The 20,361-nt window shown below is 27.7% G+C and overlaps 3 protein-coding genes across 5 annotated transcripts; 2 read left to right on the top strand and 1 right to left on the bottom strand.

Annotated features, from left to right (window-relative positions):
• The first annotated feature begins 1,177 nt into the window (after nucleotides 1–1,177).
• On the top strand, nucleotides 1,178–10,783 carry LOC137815408 (serine/threonine/tyrosine-protein kinase HT1). The gene is made up of 5 exons (XM_068618549.2): nucleotides 1,178–1,432; nucleotides 6,033–6,326; nucleotides 7,258–7,768; nucleotides 10,207–10,349; nucleotides 10,433–10,783. Exons 1-5 carry the CDS (start codon nucleotides 1,202–1,204, stop codon nucleotides 10,616–10,618), a joined length of 1,365 nt encoding a protein of 454 aa, XP_068474650.1. The 5' UTR covers nucleotides 1,178–1,201; the 3' UTR covers nucleotides 10,619–10,783.
• A 422-nt stretch (nucleotides 10,784–11,205) lies between these two features.
• On the top strand, nucleotides 11,206–12,095 carry LOC137816731 (uncharacterized). Its single transcript, XM_068620006.2, has one exon. It carries the CDS (start codon nucleotides 11,589–11,591, stop codon nucleotides 11,949–11,951), a length of 363 nt encoding a protein of 120 aa, XP_068476107.1. The 5' UTR covers nucleotides 11,206–11,588; the 3' UTR covers nucleotides 11,952–12,095.
• Nucleotides 12,096–12,617: 522 nt separating this feature from the next.
• ACL5 (S-adenosyl-L-methionine-dependent methyltransferases superfamily protein) lies at nucleotides 12,618–17,291 on the bottom strand. 3 transcript variants are annotated; one of them, XM_068620004.2, is made up of 11 exons: nucleotides 17,032–17,291; nucleotides 16,829–16,895; nucleotides 16,436–16,530; nucleotides 15,269–15,371; nucleotides 14,608–14,696; nucleotides 14,122–14,278; nucleotides 13,948–14,023; nucleotides 13,762–13,820; nucleotides 13,459–13,595; nucleotides 13,273–13,374; nucleotides 12,618–12,921 (listed from the first exon to the last, which is right to left on the bottom strand). In XM_068620004.2, the coding sequence occupies exons 1-10, from the start codon at nucleotides 17,184–17,186 to the stop codon at nucleotides 13,296–13,298; spliced, it is 1,017 nt and encodes a 338-aa protein (XP_068476105.1). In that variant the 5' UTR covers nucleotides 17,187–17,291; the 3' UTR covers nucleotides 12,618–12,921; nucleotides 13,273–13,295. The 3 variants fall into 3 exon arrangements, with proteins under 3 accessions (XP_068476105.1, XP_068476106.1, XP_068476104.1); XM_068620005.2 differs by having other exon boundaries at nucleotides 12,618–12,683; XM_068620003.2 differs by lacking the exon at nucleotides 12,618–12,921 and having other exon boundaries at nucleotides 13,093–13,374.
• Between the last annotated feature and the right edge of the window lie 3,070 nt (nucleotides 17,292–20,361).

Below are 20,361 nucleotides of genomic sequence, written 5' to 3'. Positions count from 1 at the left end.
TTACTGATTCATATGCCTTTTCATAATCAACTTTTATGATTAATCCTGACTTATTGTCCCTTCTTAGATCCTTCACCACTTCATTTGCCACAATTATGCTTTCCAACAATCCTCTAAGTCTCAAGAAAGCTGGTTGTGATGTATCTATGATTCTAGGAAGAGCTTTTTCCATTCCATTTCTAAAACTTTAGAGATTGTCTTATATATTGCACCGACTATAGAGATGTAGGCTTGTATTAGTTCAGGTTTGTTGGATCTTTTGTTTTAGGTACTAAAGCAATAAAAAAATGTATTGCAACCTTTTGGAACAGTCCCGTGTTTTCAATGTATAGTGTCTATCCATTAATGTACAAATGTATTAATATACTAAATAACAATACATTTTTCTTTTAAGGATTAATTCTTAGTTGAACCCACCCTCGTTAATTTCTAATTTCATTTGGTTTAACTCTTACATTGCTTGATGTATTCTCCCTAGTGTTTTGTCCTAATAAGGAAAAAAAAAGTATTACTAAGTTCAATTTGTATAACATTTCAAAAAATAAATTAATCACATGAAATTTGTTATATGAATCATTATTCTTTATTTGAGATAGTTTGGTTTCAACTATTATATATAACCAATAATGGTTTATAGTTTTATTTTCTATATATATACTTTATATGAAGAAAAACTCTCACCAACTCGCTAGAGATAAAAGCAAATAATATTTCGAATTTAATAATCTCAAAAAGACGTGAACAAACTTGAGGTTTTTTTTTACCTTAGTAGGTATTAATCATATGGTTTGATTATATAAACCCTAAACCTATGTATGCTCTGGTAAATTGTGTTGTAAACTCCGCCAAAGTTGGCACCCATTACCTTAGCATATTTCGACATCGTTTTTAACTCTTAAAATTCATTGTAGTAACTCATGACCTAGCTTATTACGAAATATTATATATAATGGTTCTATTATCTAGAGTTCCAAAGACAGGTAGAAGCCAATGTTTCATGAAAACAAAACAAAAGCATGTGAAAGAAACCCAACAAGGCATTTGTCTGAGTAATGTGTTCTTCATAAAATCCGTCATTGTTGCCAGCTATGTGGCATTCACTACAGAACAAAAATGGTGGAAGACCATATTAAGGGACCCTCATGAGTCCATTTGGGTTTGCCCTTGGGAGCACAGAAAAAGTTGAATCAAGTTAAGAAAGATGAGTTTCAAGAACAGCCCTAAAATTCAGCACAAGGGAGACTCTCCTTACCTGTCTCGACAGTCATCGAACCCTAGTTGTAGGGCCAAAGCACAGAAGAATGTGGAGCCACCAAGCCCTCTACTTGTAGGGTGCTGCAGAGGCTTCACCAATAGTAAGACTACAGGCTCCTCTGCTTCCACATCTCCACAACATCCAAAACAGCAACAGTACCAAAGACTACTGCAAAAGGTGTGCTTCATGCTTTATACATTACTTCAATGATCATGCATGTACTCACACATCTTATAAAAAAAAATTTACATTATGAACTAATTAAAAACTACTATTAAGATAATTGCTGTAAAAGTTAACAAATTTAGACTATATCATGGTTTATGATGGTATAATAATATTAAGTTTTACACTCTCAGTATAGTTTTCTTTCTCTTTATATAAATATATATAATATTTTAATATTAAGATAATATTTTTATTTAGTTATAGATATAATGATATTTAATTGTTTTTGTTTCCCTTTTCTTTTTTCATTCAATCTTGTTTATAGTTTTTCTTTGAAAGACATAATATTTTTTTTATTTCTTTGGTTAAATAATTTATTTTTACTTTTGATAGTCTTGATTGTGAAAATATTTTTATTATTTCATCTTTTAGATTATCTTTTTCTCTTTAATGTTTTCTTTTTTTTCCCCTATAACTGTTACTATTTTAAATTTTATAAGTAATGTATTTGCAATCAAATGATTTTATTAATATTCACATTAGATTAGTTTAAGTATAATTTACTTGAAAATAAAGATAGTTTATTAAGTTTTACTAGATAGGCATGCTTATTAATATTATTTACGGATTGACTACTTAAAATTTACGACAATGTTAAACATTGTTTTTTTAGTACTTATATATATATATATATATATATATATATATATATATATTAACTCTACAGGTTCTCATTTAAAATTTACTGAAACATGTTAACCATTTAAATAAAATAGGTTAAAAATTCTTTCAAAGCAATAATTATGTTTACCACATGCTTTAATTTGATTTATTGATTTTTTGGAGTAATTAATTTAGTATTTGCTACAAAACTATAACTAACATAAATATTATAATTACAAATATTCTTATATCAATGATATCTGTAATTTTACTTAAAAAATAGTGTTTAATCTATCATACGGTTTGATGAATTAATATGTAATTAATATTTTAAAATATAATTATAAAATAGTATATTAATTGTGTTGCACAATAGTTAGATGAACTTTTTTTATTTATTTATGCCCCTTGAATTTTGTTTCTGGATTCATACATGCATGTATTAATGCAATCCAAACCGAAATTTAGTTTTTCTTAAAATGAATATATCAATGTTTTGACTTAATCAAGAGATTAATTTGAAAAGCCAGAATTAATATATACATATGCTAAAAGTCTAGTTTTATTAATATTTTTCTCAATACATTAAGAATTTTGAAAATTAATATTTCAATTACAAACAAAATAATTATTTTTTTGCTAAACTGAACAATTCTCTCAATAAGTATGAAGTAGTAAAAAGGATGTAAAAAGTGTAATATAAGTTCTAAATGAAAGAGTCACATGAAAATATCACTTAAAGTCCTAGTTCGTTTTAGCACTAATTAAAGTCCAGGGTTAGTAAATGTGATTGAAAAAAGTGACAAGAAGTAAATGAGATAAGAATTTCAGAAAAAATCTATTAAATATTCTCTCACCAAAAATCAGAGCCATAAAACTTTGATCCATGGGCCAAGAGTAGAGCCGAAGAGGTTGTTGGATTAAGCCCAAAAATTATATTGGGCAAAAAGAAACCAATTAAAACATGACAAATTCTCCATGCAGGCTGCTTCTTCCTGCACCTCCATACCTTCTTTCTCACCTCCATAGATTTTCGTATTTCCAAAAATGCCCCTCTGTAATATTCTGGATTACATAATCCGGAAGTCATTTTTCAATTTTGTAATTAGCTTCCGGATTATATAATCCGGAAGTCTTTTTTCATATGAATGATTACTTTTCGGATTACATAATCCGGAAGTCTTTTTTAACTTCCGGATTATGTAATCCGGAAGTCTTTTTTCAAATGCGTTTCCAGATTACATAATCCGGAAGCTATTATATGGGGGTGGCGCAAAAAGGATAAAATTGTATTTTCATGTTGTGTATGGAGGTGTCAGAAGAAGATATGGAGGTGCAGGAAGAAACAGTCCTCCATGCACCATATCAATTTCTGCCCCCAATCTCATTGAAAAGGACGAAAATGCCCCTTATGAAAATGATATTTTTTGATTTTTTTTAATTTGCTTCTATTTTACCTAGAAAACTACTCTAAGATCCTATATTTTATAAATTTCTATATCACTTAAGTTTTTTCTTTTTATTATAGTATTTATTAAAAAAATAAATACTATAATAAAAAAAGTGTGGATAAAAAAGTATTTCTAAAATATATTTTTGGAACATATTTTTTGAAATGCATTTTTAGATTTTGTGTTCCGAGATATATTTTTGGATTTGGATTTTTGGAACACATTTTTTAATTTTAGAAATTTTTTTTCATAATGTATTTTGGATTTTTTTTTAACATTTTTTATATTTTAGATTTCTTTTTCTAGAATAAATTTTGACTTTTAAATTATATATTTTTTTAGATTTTCAAATAAGAAATAAAAGATAATTTTAGAAAATTTGAAAGATAATAAGGTGGAAAAAGAAATTCATATGGTGCAGAAAGAAACCGTCTTAATGGATTCGTTCTTATAAGACAGAACAATTGGTACACTCCTAATATCTTGGGTTTAAATATTGTAAATAAAAAGTAAATTGACAGAAATTTACCTCTTTTAATAGATACATACAATTTAGTTTTTTTTATACAAATAATCCATTTTACCTAGATTAACAAATTTACTGAAAAAAAATACATCCAATTTAACTTGAATTAGTTTGGTTTTTGTTATTCACAAACGTGATTTCTGCATATCTATAAAAATATCATTATTTTCAAATTTTAAATAATAATCTAGAAAGTTTTTATACTTATTGACTATTGTGACAAATACCGCAGTTATCGCTGATTGTTCATTTTTTTATTATTAATGTAAAATATTAATTACAAATTTTATTTTATTCGGACAAGTTCATTACTAACATTGAATTTAGTATAGCATAGCATGCATTACTTTCTATTTTACCGAAGCTTCATCTATACCTATATATAAAGGGGATTCCCCTCTTAACTGCTATTCATTTTTTTTTCTATTTTATCCTTATATTAATATTTAATTTTATTATTGTATTATAGTCATTGTGTCATTTCTTATTTTTTCTACAAGTATACGTAGTGGGAACGGTTCTAAATTGAAAGAGAGGTGGAGAAACAGTTATGAATTAAAAGAAATGTGGAGGAACAGTTGAGATATCAGTTACATTTTATTAATATTTTATATACTAGTATTTTATTTTATTTCTATTTTATTCTTATTTTTATTATTTTGTAACTGTTTTTTTATATATTTTTTTTAAAAGAACAGTTAAATATAAAGAGAATTCTCCTAAATAACCGTTTTTGTTATTTTGTATACAATTTTGAATTTAATTTTGTATTTGTTGTTTTTCTTTTTTAATCAGCAAAACGATTTTTCATTTTATTTACGAAATAATTTGAATAAACAGAACGATTAATTTATTTACGAAACAATTTAAATAAAATATATTATTATTTTTTCACTTTCTACTGAATAGTTACTTATAATTTCATATTTATTATTACTGATTTATACTATATTTTTATTTTTTTATAACAATTAACTATAAATTATAAAAATAAAAAATCAGATACACAGCATGTGTTTCCACTATAATTATATAATGATTGTTAATTAAAACCTTAATTGAGAAGTCTCAGTTTAAGTTTACAGGTGTTTTATAAATAAGTTAAATGCTAAATATTGATAATTCTTTTGCACTCTTAAAAATATCGTGAGAAGTTTAATTATTCACGTTGTGTTTCTTGTATTAAAAATAAAATATTACCATTGTGCCGAATAAATCATCATTATTGTTTTTTTTAACTGTGACATTACATTATTACTTATAAATGTTAGTGACCATGTGTTTCTTACATTATATAATATCTTTAGAGTTTAATGGTTACATCAATATAGTAAATTACTTTTTTATAATATTTTTTAAAATAATATAAAAATATTTTATTACTTAAGTATAAAAGTTAGTAACAAGATACATATTATTAGTGTGATTTTCAATATAATTATTATAAAAATGAATAATAAACTTATCATTGATGATTAAATAGTGATAGTGGATATTTTTTTTTTCTATTGTTAATGACATGTAAAGAGTGATATTAAGAATAAAAAACTAAAATATTAATAACTAGAGTAAAAACTTATGACCCATGTATGAGGAGGATTTTGAGTAACTTTAAATGTCTCTTTAGCTTGTATCTCCTTCTTAGATTGATGTCTTGATCCTCTGATTTGTATTGGTTTATATGTACTCAATTAGAAATATTTGTTTTTCTTAGTTTGGTTAGTAATTTGTTCTGCAATTTGTGAGGAGGATTTGTCTCTAATAGTAGAGTTGAGTGGCAGATGTTAATATTGTATAAGGGTTGGATGATCTTTAAAGTTATCCATATTTATTTTATTTTTTCTTGTTGATAAAAAAAAACACATAACACATTATATGAAAATGTTATAAGTAATTAACAAAACATTAGAATGATGCATGATAATAAATTTTGGAGTGTGGGATGAAAAATTTGTTGATGGTAACCTAGGTGGAAGATTTGGAAAAGGAAGTGAGAAAGCAAAGAGAAGTAGGAGTGATGTACAAGAGAAAAATGGAAAGAACAGAAGAGTACTTGAGACATTGTCTTGAGATAGCAGAAGAAAATGGAATATTGGATCTGACTCTGAACTACAATGGTGATTCTCAACAATCTCCACTCTCTCTTCACTCCATTTCCAGCCCTCAGATTCCCACTTCTCCACCACACCATGCCCACCACCCCAATCTTGCAACCATTATTCATCAAGCTAAAACCAATGGCTGGTACATTCATCCAAATGAGGTATTCATCCATCTTCCACTCAATAATCATACATACCAAATTCAAACTTATTTTACACTACATATAACATTCTACTAATTATAAACATATAAGTTCAGTGAGTTTGGTTTTCTTCACTAATAAAGAATATGTAAAAAACTTCCAAGACTTCATGATCTATCAATTTTTGGCTTAGGTTATTATTCTTTCAGTACGTTCAAAAGCTTTACAGTTTTTGAGAATGGAGATTGTGAATAATTTATAAACATTCTTCAAGACTTTCAACATTTTATTTAAATGGAGAGCAAGTTTAATTTGATGTTTTAGTCTCATATTTATGTTTTGAATGTACAAAAAATAAATTATTTTAAATAATTTCAGTTTGGACTGTAAAATATGAATTCAAACCAAACCTAAGTTTCAAATATATTCCATTTCTTTGCCTATAACAATTTTTATTTAGTTCGCTTTTTTAAAATTATTATTTAATAATTACAGTAACATTCTAGTATGATTGCAATGTTAGTCTCTTATTTAATTTATGTTGTAATTACCGATCACTATTAAAAAAATATTAAATAAAAATTAATTTTAAAGATAAAAAACAATTAATTATTATATTAATTAAATTAGATATTATTTTAGAAATTAATAAATTATTAATATCTAAATTAATTTTTATTGTTAATAAATAATTTTTATTATTGATAAATTATTTTTAACTATTAATAAATTAATTTTTCTATAAAAGTGAACTATTGATGAAAGGTAGTTGATATACTTTGTAGCAATAAGATGAAAATAAAAAACATGTTTAGCAAATAAATAAATAATAAAATATACAAAAAATTAGATAATACAATTATAACATTTAAAAAAATTTAAAAGGTATTTAAGTGTTTAACTAATAAAAAACTAATTATGATTATATGTGAAATTTTGTGATGCGTAGATTAAATTGGAAGAGAAAATTGGGGAAGGAAGCACCGCAGAGATTCACAGAGGAACATGGCGTGGATTTGAGGTCGCAGTGAAATGCATATCGCAAGACTTTTTCCGTCTAAACCAACACGGCGTCGTTTACTTTTCCCAGGAGCTCGAAACGCTGTCGCGGCAGCGCCACAGGTTCGTGCTTCAGCTCATGGGCGCGTGTATCGAACCTCCCCACCACGCGTGGGTGGTCACGGAGTACCTGAGCACCACGCTGAAGGAGTGGCTCCATGGGCCTGGGAACCGGCGCAGGGAGCGGATGGTGCCACTTCCACCCTTGCAAGAGAGACTGGGCCGGGCCTTGGAAATAGCCCAAGCCATGCAGTACTTGCACGAGCAGAAGCCCAAACTCCTTCACCGCGACTTGAAGCCCAGCAACATATTCCTTGATGACGCCATGCACGTTAGAGTCGCGGATTTTGGCCACGCGCGGTTCTTGGGTGACGAAGAAATGGCCCTAACCGGAGAAACAGGTAAACACCATTTCTCAAAGGAAGTCTCCTTAAAAAAATTCTGAATTATATAATCTGAAAGTTTTTTTCTAGATTTAGAATTAGCTTTCGGATTATGTAATCTGAAAGTAATTAGTTTCTAGATTACATAATTCATAAGTTTTTTTTATATATAAATTAGTTTCTAGATTATGTATTTATATGTGTGATTAACTTCTGGATTACATAATCCAGAAGTCTTTTCTAAATATGAGATTGACTTCCGGATTATGCAATCCAAACTATATCCGGATTATGTAATCCAGAATATATTCGGATTACATAATCCATAGACTTATTTCAAATGCAAAATAGAGTTTCGGATTTTATAAATCTCAAGAACACTTTCAGATCCAAAAACATCTTTTGGATTATGTATGGAGGTGACACAAAAAAGAAGAAAACAGTATTTTTTACATTTAGTATGGGATGGCAGAAGAAGGTATGGAGGTGTAGGAAGAAAGAGTCCTCAAAGAAATGGTGAATACTCTTTCATACAAATTGGATCTTCAAATTCCTTCAAAAAAAAAAAAATATGGGTCTCATACTCATCCTGATATTTTAAACATAAGTGATAGTTTTATGAAATGTTACAAATTATATATCATTAGTAATGTTAGTGGTACAGATAAGGTGAGAAAAGTTAGAGTAAACTAAAGAAAATCACAGGAAACTTTAAAGATAAGTATTAAATCAACACGACATGAATCATGAAGGGAATTTACAAATCTAGTTTTTACAAATCTAAAAAATTATAAAAATTGAAAAATTATGTAAGAAAAGAGAATTTTAATTTGAAGAAGTATTTAGATATACCACTTTCGTTTCCATTTTTTTTAGTTAGAAGTCGTATCCAAAAGATGATTTTAATTTTTTTTTAACTGAAATCGTATTTGATTTTTTATTTTTTTAAAACTGAAGTAGTGTGACTTCTGACTTTTTCTTTAGTTTTTAATTTTTTTCAGTTCGTAATTTTTACAATTTTTCTATTTTTTATAATTTTTCAATTTTATTATGTTATTATTAGATATTTGTTTAAATTATAAGAAGTTATGATGTTTTTAAGTAATTTTTTTATCAGAAAAAAAAATATAAATAAATAAAAGAGTATTCACTACAAGAAAAATCTCCTTTAACTTCCAACAAGAAGTGAGGGCTATAAAAAGAAGTCACTAGCAAGGATGAAGTCTACTCAAGTTGGACACAAAAATAAATGTCAAACATTGTGTCCACAATGAAAGCCTTTAACTCACTAAAAATTATTAAAATAATAATAAGTTAGCATTTAGAATGGGGACACAAAGTAAATACAATGAAGAAAAAAAAAATAAGTGACAGAATAATATTGAGTGTAGAATGTGGATACAAAGTGGATGCAAGTTAAAAATTATTAAAATAATAATAAGTTAGCGTCTAGAATGTGGACACAAAGTAGATGCAATAAAAAAAAATAAGTTGCAAAATGATACTGCGTCGAGAATGGGAACACAAAATGAATGTAAGTTAATATTTTATTAAATTTAGCGTATGTCTAGGCGACGCTAATATTTGTTTCCCAGGTAGTGTCCCCAATGACAACAATTTATTTACACTTGTTTTCTCACGTAGTGTCCCCAATGTTGACTCTAAGTTTAATTATTGTTGGAGATTCCACATCGACTAGATATTAGGACATTTCATAGTATATAAGTGGGTGTAAACCTCACCTTATAATGATATCAGAATCATTCGGGCCTATTGTTTTTTGGATTTGTGTCTCATTGGAGGTCGTCACTAATGCATAGCCACCAAAACATTAGCCTTCATTTCTATTGGGACGCTAAGCCCACACTAGTCCCATGTAGAGACTCTTTTTTACTCTATGTCGCTCTTTTGGGGACTCTACCATCATTATTTCTTGTGGTGATTTAAGATATCCAACTCATTTATAAAAAATAGTGAACTATACAATAGGACCATAAAAATATCATTCCAAAATTTATCATACACTTACAAATTTTTTTCTCACCTTTTACTGTGTAAAAACAAACATAGTAAAAATAAAATCCCTCAAATTAAACCTGTGTGATTGACCCAACAAAAAAAAAAAAACTCAGCAAAAGAAAAAAAAATCATCTTCTTCACAATCAGAACACGCTTCCAAGTACTAATTCACTTGAAAAAAATCACTTTTTGATCAATAATTTTGATTTGGGAAAAAAAATTCAAATCAAAACGATAAACACAATTTCTTCAAATTAAAATTGTGCTCCTCACATGAGTTATCTATTTTTATAACTTTTTTAAAATTTGTCAATTTCAATACCAAAACTGTGTAATCATATCTATAAACGTTTCCAAATGATGAAAAGTAGGGTTTTTTTTTTCTTTTCTTAAAACGTGGCGTATAATGATATTAATTATGTTTGTATTATTTTCAGGAACATACGTTTACATGGCACCAGAGGTGATCCGAAGTGAACCTTACAATGAAAATTGTGATGTATACAGTTTTGGTATCATACTGAACGAGCTACTAACTGGAAATTACCCTTATGTTGAGACACAATATGGTCCCACCAAGGTATATAAATTACTTGAATGTTAATGTTAATGTTAATGTTAATAAGGAAGTTGATGAAACGTTATTTGATGTTATATTATTAGATTGCCATGGAAGTTGTGGAGAATAAGCTTCGACCTAAGCTTCCATGTGATGACGATGATGTTGGAAAACTGAGAGAGCTTCTTCACCTTATTTCTCTTTGTTGGGACCAAAATCCAACAACTCGACCATCCTTTGCCACAATCACTCTTTCTCTCAAAACTTATGCCAACAACAATCTCGTTTAGTCTTATCATTAACCATCATTCTCTTGTTACCTTAATCTACACACTTTATTACTCCACTAAATAAATTAACTACAGCTTTCAGAATACTGTATAAGACCTTATATTCAAGGAAGGAGGACACTATACATAACAAGGACTAAACAATTTTTACATTAATTTAATTGTGTTATTGATTTATATGAAGTTCTGTATTTTGGCAATCTAACTGTTGCCTGTTTTTAAATCAAATTACAGAATAATAACTTTTTGTCTAATAAATTGTAGTTTCTATTTACAAATTTTCTCTTGCATATGTATTAGAAATACAAATGATTTTGAATCTTTTTGAATAAAAATTAAAAAAATTCTATTAAAAAAATATTGAACAAGGATGTATGTCTGGTTGAAAGTTTTTTTTTTCTCCATATTAAATCAGTTGATTGATCGTCATAAAAAAAAATCACGAGGAGAGGACTATTTTATAATTCTCCAAAGTTTTGTTTGGCTACATATTTATTATAACTAGATAGAAAATTAAAAATAAAGAATCATTATATTAATTAAATTAAATATTATTTTAAAAATTAAAAAAATTATTGATATTTAAAACAATTTTTATTATTAGAAAATTGTGTGCTCTTCATATCATGAAAACACTCACAATAAAAAAAAGGAAAAACCACTAACAAGAGGAACAAAACTCAACAAACATAAGAAAACCAGCTAAACAAAACAGGACAAAAAAAAAACCAGCGAAGGCCACCGCTACCAAACAATGTTTTATCCTCTTTGATGGATCATAAAGCTAAATCGTTTGACACCTTAAACTATCTAAGTGATCAATCCCAAATAACCCTATCCCCAATTCCAGGCACAACACATGCCACGTCATCACAAAATATTAATTTCCCACCACATATCTGATTCCACCCACTATCTAAACTTCTAACCTTTACAAAATGTTTCACCAATAATCAAAACGCACCAAAAAATGGCTTCTCTCTCAGTTTCAATGGTTCTTTCACACAGCTCCGCCACCAAGAACATGTCAAAGTCAAACCCTGCTCCCTCCGAAGCCTTCTTGAAGAGGAGTGCGGTGAAGAAATCGTCAGAGCCAAAACTACAAAAACTCAACATGGAAGCGTCTTTGAAGGAAAAAGCAGTGAAGGGTCTCACTGCTGCTGCAGTAGCATCGTGCATGGTGATTCCTGAAGTGGCTCATGCAGCGCCGTATGATTTCTCTCCTTCGCTCCAAAACTTTCTGCTAAGTATTGCGGCTGGTGGGTTTGTGCTCGTGGCGATATTTGCTGCTGTTATTGGAGTCTCCAACTTTGATCCAGTTAAGAGAACTTGAGACTGGTGTTGTATGGGAACTTTACATTTTCTTTTGCTTATTCATTCCTCTGTTTTAACATTCTGTGTTCCTTGTAGTTTATGCAACTATTTATATATGCTACACTACGTTTATTATATGTCTATATTTTGAGTTTATACCAAAGTTTTGTGGTTGCACTGTTTATTGATGTAAGAAATTGCAGGTTAATTAGTTTATATACCAGTAATTGCTTTGGCAATATGCATTTAGCACAAATTTTATTTGTTTGGTTTACTTCTTGTTTGTTGCTTTTTGAGTAATCATGTTACTTTTGGTAATATGCATTCCTACATGTTGCTTTTTGAGTAATCATGGCAAGCATCATTTTCTAAAATTTTGGTTTGGAATAGAAACTATTAATACTAATAATAAATGTCATATATACCTTTTTTATGAATTTCTTAGTTTATTTGAATGAATCTTATAAAAGGATTTTTCAACTTGTTTTAACTAGCTTCTAAAATTTATGAAAACTTCGTATAAAATGAGTGTTGAAGTTAAGTTCTTTATCAATTGCTGTTTTTTGCTGAACTTATACTCCTTAATTAAGTCAAAATGAGACGTTTTCTTTGTCATGGTTCATTACTTTGAACGAGGAGCATTAATCGAAATTAACTTAAGGAAATTGCAGACAGTAGTAATACATTGATAGAATCATGTGATTGCTGTTGTTCTTATTGTTTTGAATGTCCAGTCCTTCCAATATGTGTTCTGTACAGCAAATTCCAACATACTCTAACACCAATTTACAAATGAAAACATGCATAATAATAAGCATGGATTACAAAAATTGAATGTGCCCTCTGATTATTAACTTCGAAGTTAAACCTAGACTGTACCACACATTGATTTGAGGTGAGAGTCAGAGTATGCAAGAGTTTCTGTATTCGACCTCAAAGGTTGCTCCATTGATAGTTTCATTGAATTTAAACTGTTATCTGTTTGGACTCTGCAAATTTCACAGATTTATTCTTAAATGGTAACAATGTGTTATTAATTACTTTTATCTCAATTCTTAAATAATGTGAGACTTGTTTTAGTGTACTGAGAATATATAGCTTTCTAATCCCTTAGTGAGTTGTTATACCTCTAATCCCTTAGCTTCAACTGAAAACTACTATTTCAGAACATAAAAAAGGTTTGACTTTATTTATTTGAATTAAGACTAAAGAGAATTTATAAACACTTACTTCTTTTTAACCTATTTTTTAAAGAAAAAACAATAAAAACCTAGAGTCCAAGCAGATCATACTTCAATGGCAATGAAACTAATAATGCATCCTTTAGGTAGAAACAATACCCCTCTATCTATGGTTTGAAACGTTAGAGGCGAAAAGCCATTCCATGTCCTGGAATAAATCTAGCATTTTCTTCCGTGTACACATGAGTTTCATTCTGCAGACTGCAACAATCATAAAAACATCATGTCAAAATCCAATAAAGGACTATGTTGTTGGTATTATGGATTTGAGTTGCAAGTGCTCACGATTGGTAAACAGTTTTATTCATGGTTGTAGATGAATGGAACCAAGCACCATTTAGATAGAGAAGTTCCCCATCTATTCTTGCTGCGATTCTTCTGTCCATTTCTTCAGCACAAATTGATAGTGGTTGATCCGAAGCCTAAATTGAAAGCATAAAAATTCTTGTGAAAAATATCTAAACAGTACTTCATTTTAGTCTCTCACACTATATATAGTTACTTCAACGTATCTTACATTATTGAAACTTTACTTGTGGAATAATTAACCATTAGTAATAAAAGAAACAAAGCCTTCTTTTTACATACCATGACCCATCCCCATGTGTCAGCAAATGATGGTACATGAGTTGTGTATGCAATGACATCTGCACCAAAAAATCTCTGTAGTTTCAGTTTCAGTTCCAACAGAACATCATGTGCTATTTTGACTCTGTTAATGATATCTGTAATTGATGAATCACATAATAAAGGGCTTGAAGTACACAGTCTTACATTTGAAGACCTGTTTGATTGTGTTATATATAGAAGTGAAGACCTCTTTGTGTGTGAAGATACCTGCTGGTCCAGCCTACACAAGATGCAAACTTTTTTTTGTCAAACTTTGTTGAGTATGTGAAAACTAAGAGTTTCTCATCATGACTTAAAAGGGTTGTCACTGATAACTACCTGGGTCACAAAAATGCCATTATCATTTAGCTTGGGTTTCAGTATCTTCTCATAGAAGGATTTGGTGTAGAGTTGATAACAAGGCCCATCTTCAAGTGGGTCTGCCAAATCTCCAACAATAATATCAAATCTCTCCTTTCTCTTCACCAATTCAGCCCTTCAAAAAAGTTACATGTTCTTATTTGTAAATTTGTACTATTCAGATACATATTAGACAATCTTCAATGCTTAAAAAAATAACCTTAATAAACTACTTTTATGGTTAAAAATCTTTCACACCCACAAAAATTGATTTTGTCCAATAAAATATTGAATGCAAAAGTAGTTGAATTCTGATGTCATATCATAAACAATCATATATATGTTAAGGTTATTGATTTTTAGAATAGTTACCTTAAAACTTATACTAATAACAATTTGTTATTAATATATAGTCATTAAACTCACAGTTGTGAATAAAAGAATTAACAACAACAAGTTACTTACTTGGCATCATTGATGACAAGGTCGAGCTTCTTATTAGAAAATGCTTCCCTATTTGCAATCAAGTATTTTTTGCAGAAATCTACCACTTCCTGCAAGAATTAACAGTTGAAACATGAAATTAGTAGAATATATTTTAAATTCTTGTTGTAACATTTTACATTATTTTTTTTTATAAAAGTACATATATCCTTTACAATAAACCACACTATCTGCCTATAAAGTTGTTCCATTAAATAATATTTTAGTGTCTAATTAACACAAACTTCTCCATAAAAAAAATTAGAATAAAAAATAAATAAATTTCTTTATAATTTGAAAATTAGTTTACACCCATCTAAAAATAAAAAGTTTAGAAAATTTCTATAAATTAACTTAAACTAATTTTAACTTCTAAAAAACCTTTTTTTTTATTTTCTCTTATAAAAAAATATCCAAATATGCCCATTATCTTATCAATCATTCACTTGCTATTATAATAGTTCATATAAACTTTCTGACAAGAAAAGCAACAAGGGTCAATAATATTTATAGTTGGGTGCCTATATTTATAAATGAAAAACATCCTTAATCTATTTTGATATGATTATGGATATAATTAACTTTTGAATTTGATGAACGGCTAAGGAAGAAACGAATAATGTATGGTAGAGAAGAAACAAACCTTGTCTATATCACACATGACCACTCTGTCCATTGACCTGTGTTTAAGGGCTTCCCTTGCTGCAGAACCTTCACCTCCCCCCATTATAAACACAGTCTTGGGACTGCCACAATCATTAACATTTGTCTCTTCATATTAGTGAAGGGTTCATAGGCCCAATCATGTGTACCAAGAACCATAATCATCTACTCCTATCTATCTTAATTATTCTCTAAACTAGATTTCATGAAGTAAGCATAAGAAACACCAGAATTATTGTTCAAGGTTAATTGCCAAATAATAATTAATTCATGTTTTATTATAAAAATATGTATAGTCAAATCAATAAGATTCCTGAGTCGGCTTCAGTACATTTTCTATTATAAAAACTGTATATATGGATATTAGAGAAAGAGAGTTTAACAAGGATGATGGGTGTTCTATTTAGCCTTAGATACACTTTTCTTTTTGGAAAAGGAAATTAAAATATATAATATTTTTTATATAAATTAAAATTAGATTATGTATGGTTTAAAATAAGTTTTTGGGGAAGGTAAAATGAAATAATTTCTACAAATTAATTTATGTATAATATAATTTGTTGTATCAGAAAAAAATGTTTCATTATTAATCATTATTGAAGAGAGTGATAAATAATATATATATATATATATATATATAAATTTAAAAATTATCAAGAGGAAAACGAAAATATATATTTTAAGACGAAATCTATATCTTGCTTTTTAATATATTTCTTTTCACAAAATCTCATCATTATATATGACACGTACCTAATTTGTATGGAAAAAAAGATAAAACTATGCGTGAACTTTATGTAATATTTAATTTAATATTGGATACATTAGAAATAAATACTAAATTTATAATTAGTTTATAAAACACGATTAATATAGTATTCTGATTTCACCAAAAAAAAGGGTTCGCAAGATCATCATGTCATATTTAATATTTCAAACTTAGAACATTTTCAATAAAAAGTTACTTTTGTAATTGATGTCATAATATAGTATACAGAAGCCATCATTCTTAACAGTTTTTGAGAACTTAAACAATTGAAAAATCCATTTAAAGTTAAAAAAAAATAAAAAAAAAATAAAAAAATCCATGCACCATAATGAATTCATGAACTCTAACATGATTCAACAATGGAACATGTGTTCTTACTTAGGGTGGCACAAAAGAGGAGGGTGAATCAAGCATTCATGATAAATAAACTCGTCCGTTTCAGCACTCTGCATCTTTCCATCAAGCACCAAAGCCTGTATGCAACATCAATATTCATCATCACAAGTTTAAACCAGCACATTTTTTTTTAGTTAAAACATTATAAACTATGAAATTATAGATAAGTAAGACACATTAATATGACGTCAAACTAGCTCTTAAACCCAAATTAGATTTCTCGATATTGTTTAAAACTTTTCCCTCCTTTTTTCTTCTTCTTGATACTGCTACAACCATTAATAGAAAAAAGAATTCATAATTAATCTCAATTTTGTTTCATTTTGTTCTGGTTTATGAGAAGTAGAAGAAGAAGATGAAGAAGAGCTTGCAAACCTTTCCAAAACGTTTTGTATCCAAGAGAGCTATGTCCTGGTACTCACTAATCGCTTTATGGAGCACACTGTTGAAACAAGAAAAGAAAAGAAAAGAGTTAAGATTATGAAACAAAGCAAAAACTATATTTATCAAGCAAGATAAGAAACATAATGATAGAAAGATTTTGTTTGAACTCTTAGACCATTGAAGCAATGACGAACCTGTTGAGTTTAAAAGACCATTTGAGATCATCATCGATGATTTCCTCGTACCAAGAGGAGTCATGGTTCTGATCGTTGACATGGTTTTGTTGTTGGGTTTCGTGCCCAAACTTTGAGAACCCATTAATGTAGAACACTTCTGGAGCTTCACCCATGTTTGGAAGAAGAAGAAAAATCAACACAAAAGTGATTTCAGAAATGGATGAAAAGTGCAATGTGGTTTTGGAGTTGCAGGGTGTGGCAATAGTGGGCAGCACTTGCTTTTATAGCTACCTCATCGTGAATGAAAATTCGATTTTGTGTGTGTATAAGGGTCATCACAAAAACTATTAAATAATTCTCTACCATTTAAAAATTAAATATTTCTATACTTTCCATACATTAATCGAAAAATATTTAATTTGGTTTCTTAAGTGATAGTTGCAACAACAACTTTATGGGTTTATATAATAAAAGTACTCTATAATTTTATTTTTCTTTCCAAATATATGGTTTGACTTTTTCTTTCTTTCTATATTTAATATTATTATTTTTCAAGAACATTACGGCTACTTTTTTTTTTCTAATTAAGATTATTATTTATTTTTAAATATTAGAAACAAAGAGGCCTAATTTTCATGATTTTAACATAATATTTTAAAAAAATGAGTGTTAGTAATAATATTATTATTGCTAATGCTTGTACTATTGGATATGCTTACATACACGTCTCTAATAATACAAATAGTTTAATATACTTTACCGACAACATGTCATATTATGTGACACTAATGTAGTCTTCAAATTCAGCATATGAACCTCACCCTTTTGCTCCACAACTATATATATATATATATATATATATTTATATATATATATATATATATATATAATATTAATTCAGATAATAATATCGTTATTTTGTCCTTTTATTATTTCATTACATGTGTTATGTTTTTAGGGATGGACCCTAAAAAGGACTTAATGGCCTTAATCCAATAAGGGGTTCTTAACATCTTTCAAAATGAGGTTGACCTCAAGTCATACTAAGCTATGTTTTACACTTTCTAAAACTTCCCCTTTATCTTGATCGTATTTATTGATTGGGTAACCTATGGATATAGAAAAATTTGTTTCAAATACGTGTTATCTTGAAAATAACAAAGTCTCTTTTAGGGTTGGATAAATGGATTAGACCTAATTTGGTTTAGAAGAAATTAATACTCAAATTTGTTGGAACAATTTTGAGTTGGTTTGGGTTAGATGAACTTAAATTGTTATCTCCCAAATTTAACTTGATTAGAATTAAGTTATTTGAGAGAAATAAAACAATGAAAAATAAAAATTTCAATAGATTTGAAGTAGAGTTTAAATTAGATAAACTGATATAAAATTTATTTGTACTATGTATCGTGTTGATATTTTTATTAGCACTATATTGAGCATTTAAATAGGATTTCATAATTAAATTATATTGCAACTTTTTTAAAAATATATATTTATTTTAAAAAGGGTAAGAAAAATATTTGAAGATTTATTCTTCACCCTGATTAAATTTAATGAATGAATTTATAATTGATGTATAAAAAGATTAGTTAATATTTTTTTTCTTTATTATTAAAACTAACTCCAAGTTCATTCATGAAATACGATTAGACTTTCGTAGCATGTATCCTTAGCATTGGATAAGGTGAATTTATATCTTTCATTTGTGAATTGACCATAGTATGATTAGTTTGAGCAAGATACGATAGTACTTGTTTGTGTGCCTATGTAACTTATTTGTTTATTGAACCTAATGTCCCTAAAGAAATAGGTACCATAAATTTATAAGACTAATATTGTAAGTCAAAAATTATAAATATTATATTATATTATTTTCATTTTAATTTTAATATGTTAAAGTATATGCACATATAAAGGTAATATAATAATATGCTTTTATTTCTAATATATATTCATTACAAGAAATCATCAAATAAAAATTAATTTTAATAAATAAAAAATAATTAATTATTATATTAATTAAATTAAATACTATTTTTGAAATTAAAATAGTTATTAGTATCTAAAATAAATTTTATTATTAATAAATAATTTTTAGATTGATATCTAATTAGATATCAATTTTATAAACTAATTAGTTAACTTGGTAACCAACTACATAACAAATTAGAAACTATTTATTAATTATAAATATTATTTTAGATTTTAATAATTATTTTAGTTTCTAAAATAATAGATAATTTATTTAACATAGTAATTAATTAATTAATTATATATACATATATATATATATATATATATAATTTTCAATCCATCAAATCCCCCATATTATATTTTCAATTTCAAAACACTAATAATATGTGGTTAAAAGAATTAACCTCTTTGTAAGTTGTATGAATTTTCTTATAACTATGGGATCGTGGACCTTTTGTATTAGAGTCATAATAAATGAGGGATACCCCTTTTCGAGATGTTCCATGCTCATAAAATTTCTCTTATAACTCCAAAAAATTATCTTTGTGAAGATCCTAAAAGATGTTAATAAAATTAAAATACGGTACAAGACTTTTGTTATTATCACATTCTTAAATATGTTCTCTAACTTCTTCTTTTCTCAAATTTTGAGGTAAGAAACTTTTTTTTTTTATTTTCCTTCTTATTTGTGACAAATTTCATTCCATCTTCCATAAATGTGTCCTTAAAAAAGTTTTATGAGCTACTTAGTTTCAACTCACTTTATTGTACTTTAATTTCTTGCATTATATTTTTCTACCTTTTCTGATTATGCACCACATGAAAAAAAAATTATAAATGCAATTCCCCTCTTTCAGTCATGTAAATATTAGCTTTTTTTTTAATAAAGATTAATTATATATGGTTATTTTTCCAAATTTACTGTACCTTCCTTTTTTTTTCTTTAATTCATTCATATCCTTCACTACTTTTATGGTTTTTGGTATTTTACAAAATTTATTCTAATTCCATACTTTTAGACTTATTTTTAGATCACTTTTCAACTTTTATTTTAAGAGATGTGATTCTTTCTAGTTATTTCAGGTTTCTCCGACCGAGTGTTCGTTTTCTATAATTATTTTTATTTCTTTTTTATCTAACCAACAATTTAGTACCCTAAAAGGCTTTGGATCACAATATTTTGAGTGTGATTCCAACAAAATTAGGTAGTAATTTTAAGAAGTTTTTTTTAAATATTTTTATGACCACTCGACATATTGTAATTTAAATGAGGATAAAGATGTGAGAAGTTTGAAATATTAAAAATTGGAGTCTCAAACATAAGAACAAAAGTTTAAAATAAAAATGCATGATGTTAAAAACAATTTTATT

This window comes from Phaseolus vulgaris, chromosome 1 (genome assembly GCF_051622355.1).
Source record: "Phaseolus vulgaris cultivar YP4 chromosome 1, ASM5162235v1, whole genome shotgun sequence".
Classification (NCBI taxonomy): domain Eukaryota; kingdom Viridiplantae; phylum Streptophyta; class Magnoliopsida; order Fabales; family Fabaceae; genus Phaseolus; species Phaseolus vulgaris.
This window is presented reverse-complemented; position numbering and strand designations above follow the sequence as displayed.

What these genes read in the sequence shown, in the direction of transcription:
- ACL5 (XM_068620004.2), bottom strand. Translation starts at nt 17,186, where the DNA reads ATGGGTGAAGCTCCAGAAGTGTTCTACATTAATGGGTTCTCAAAGTTT. An exon ending in TGGTCTTTTAAACTCAACAG is followed by an intron (nt 16,896 to 17,031) that starts GTTCGTCATTGC and finishes TTGTTTCAACAG; the next exon opens with TGTGCTCCATAAAGCGATTA. An exon ending in ATGGCATTTTTGTGACCCAG is followed by an intron (nt 14,024 to 14,121) that starts GTAGTTATCAGT and finishes CATCTTGTGTAG; the next exon opens with GCTGGACCAGCAGGTATCTT.
- LOC137815408 (XM_068618549.2), top strand. Translation starts at nt 1,202, where the DNA reads ATGAGTTTCAAGAACAGCCCTAAAATTCAGCACAAGGGAGACTCTCCT. An exon ending in GGTACATTCATCCAAATGAG is followed by an intron (nt 6,327 to 7,257) that starts GTATTCATCCAT and finishes TGTGATGCGTAG; the next exon opens with ATTAAATTGGAAGAGAAAAT. An exon ending in CACAATATGGTCCCACCAAG is followed by an intron (nt 10,350 to 10,432) that starts GTATATAAATTA and finishes TTATATTATTAG; the next exon opens with ATTGCCATGGAAGTTGTGGA.
- LOC137816731 (XM_068620006.2), top strand. Translation starts at nt 11,589, where the DNA reads ATGGCTTCTCTCTCAGTTTCAATGGTTCTTTCACACAGCTCCGCCACC.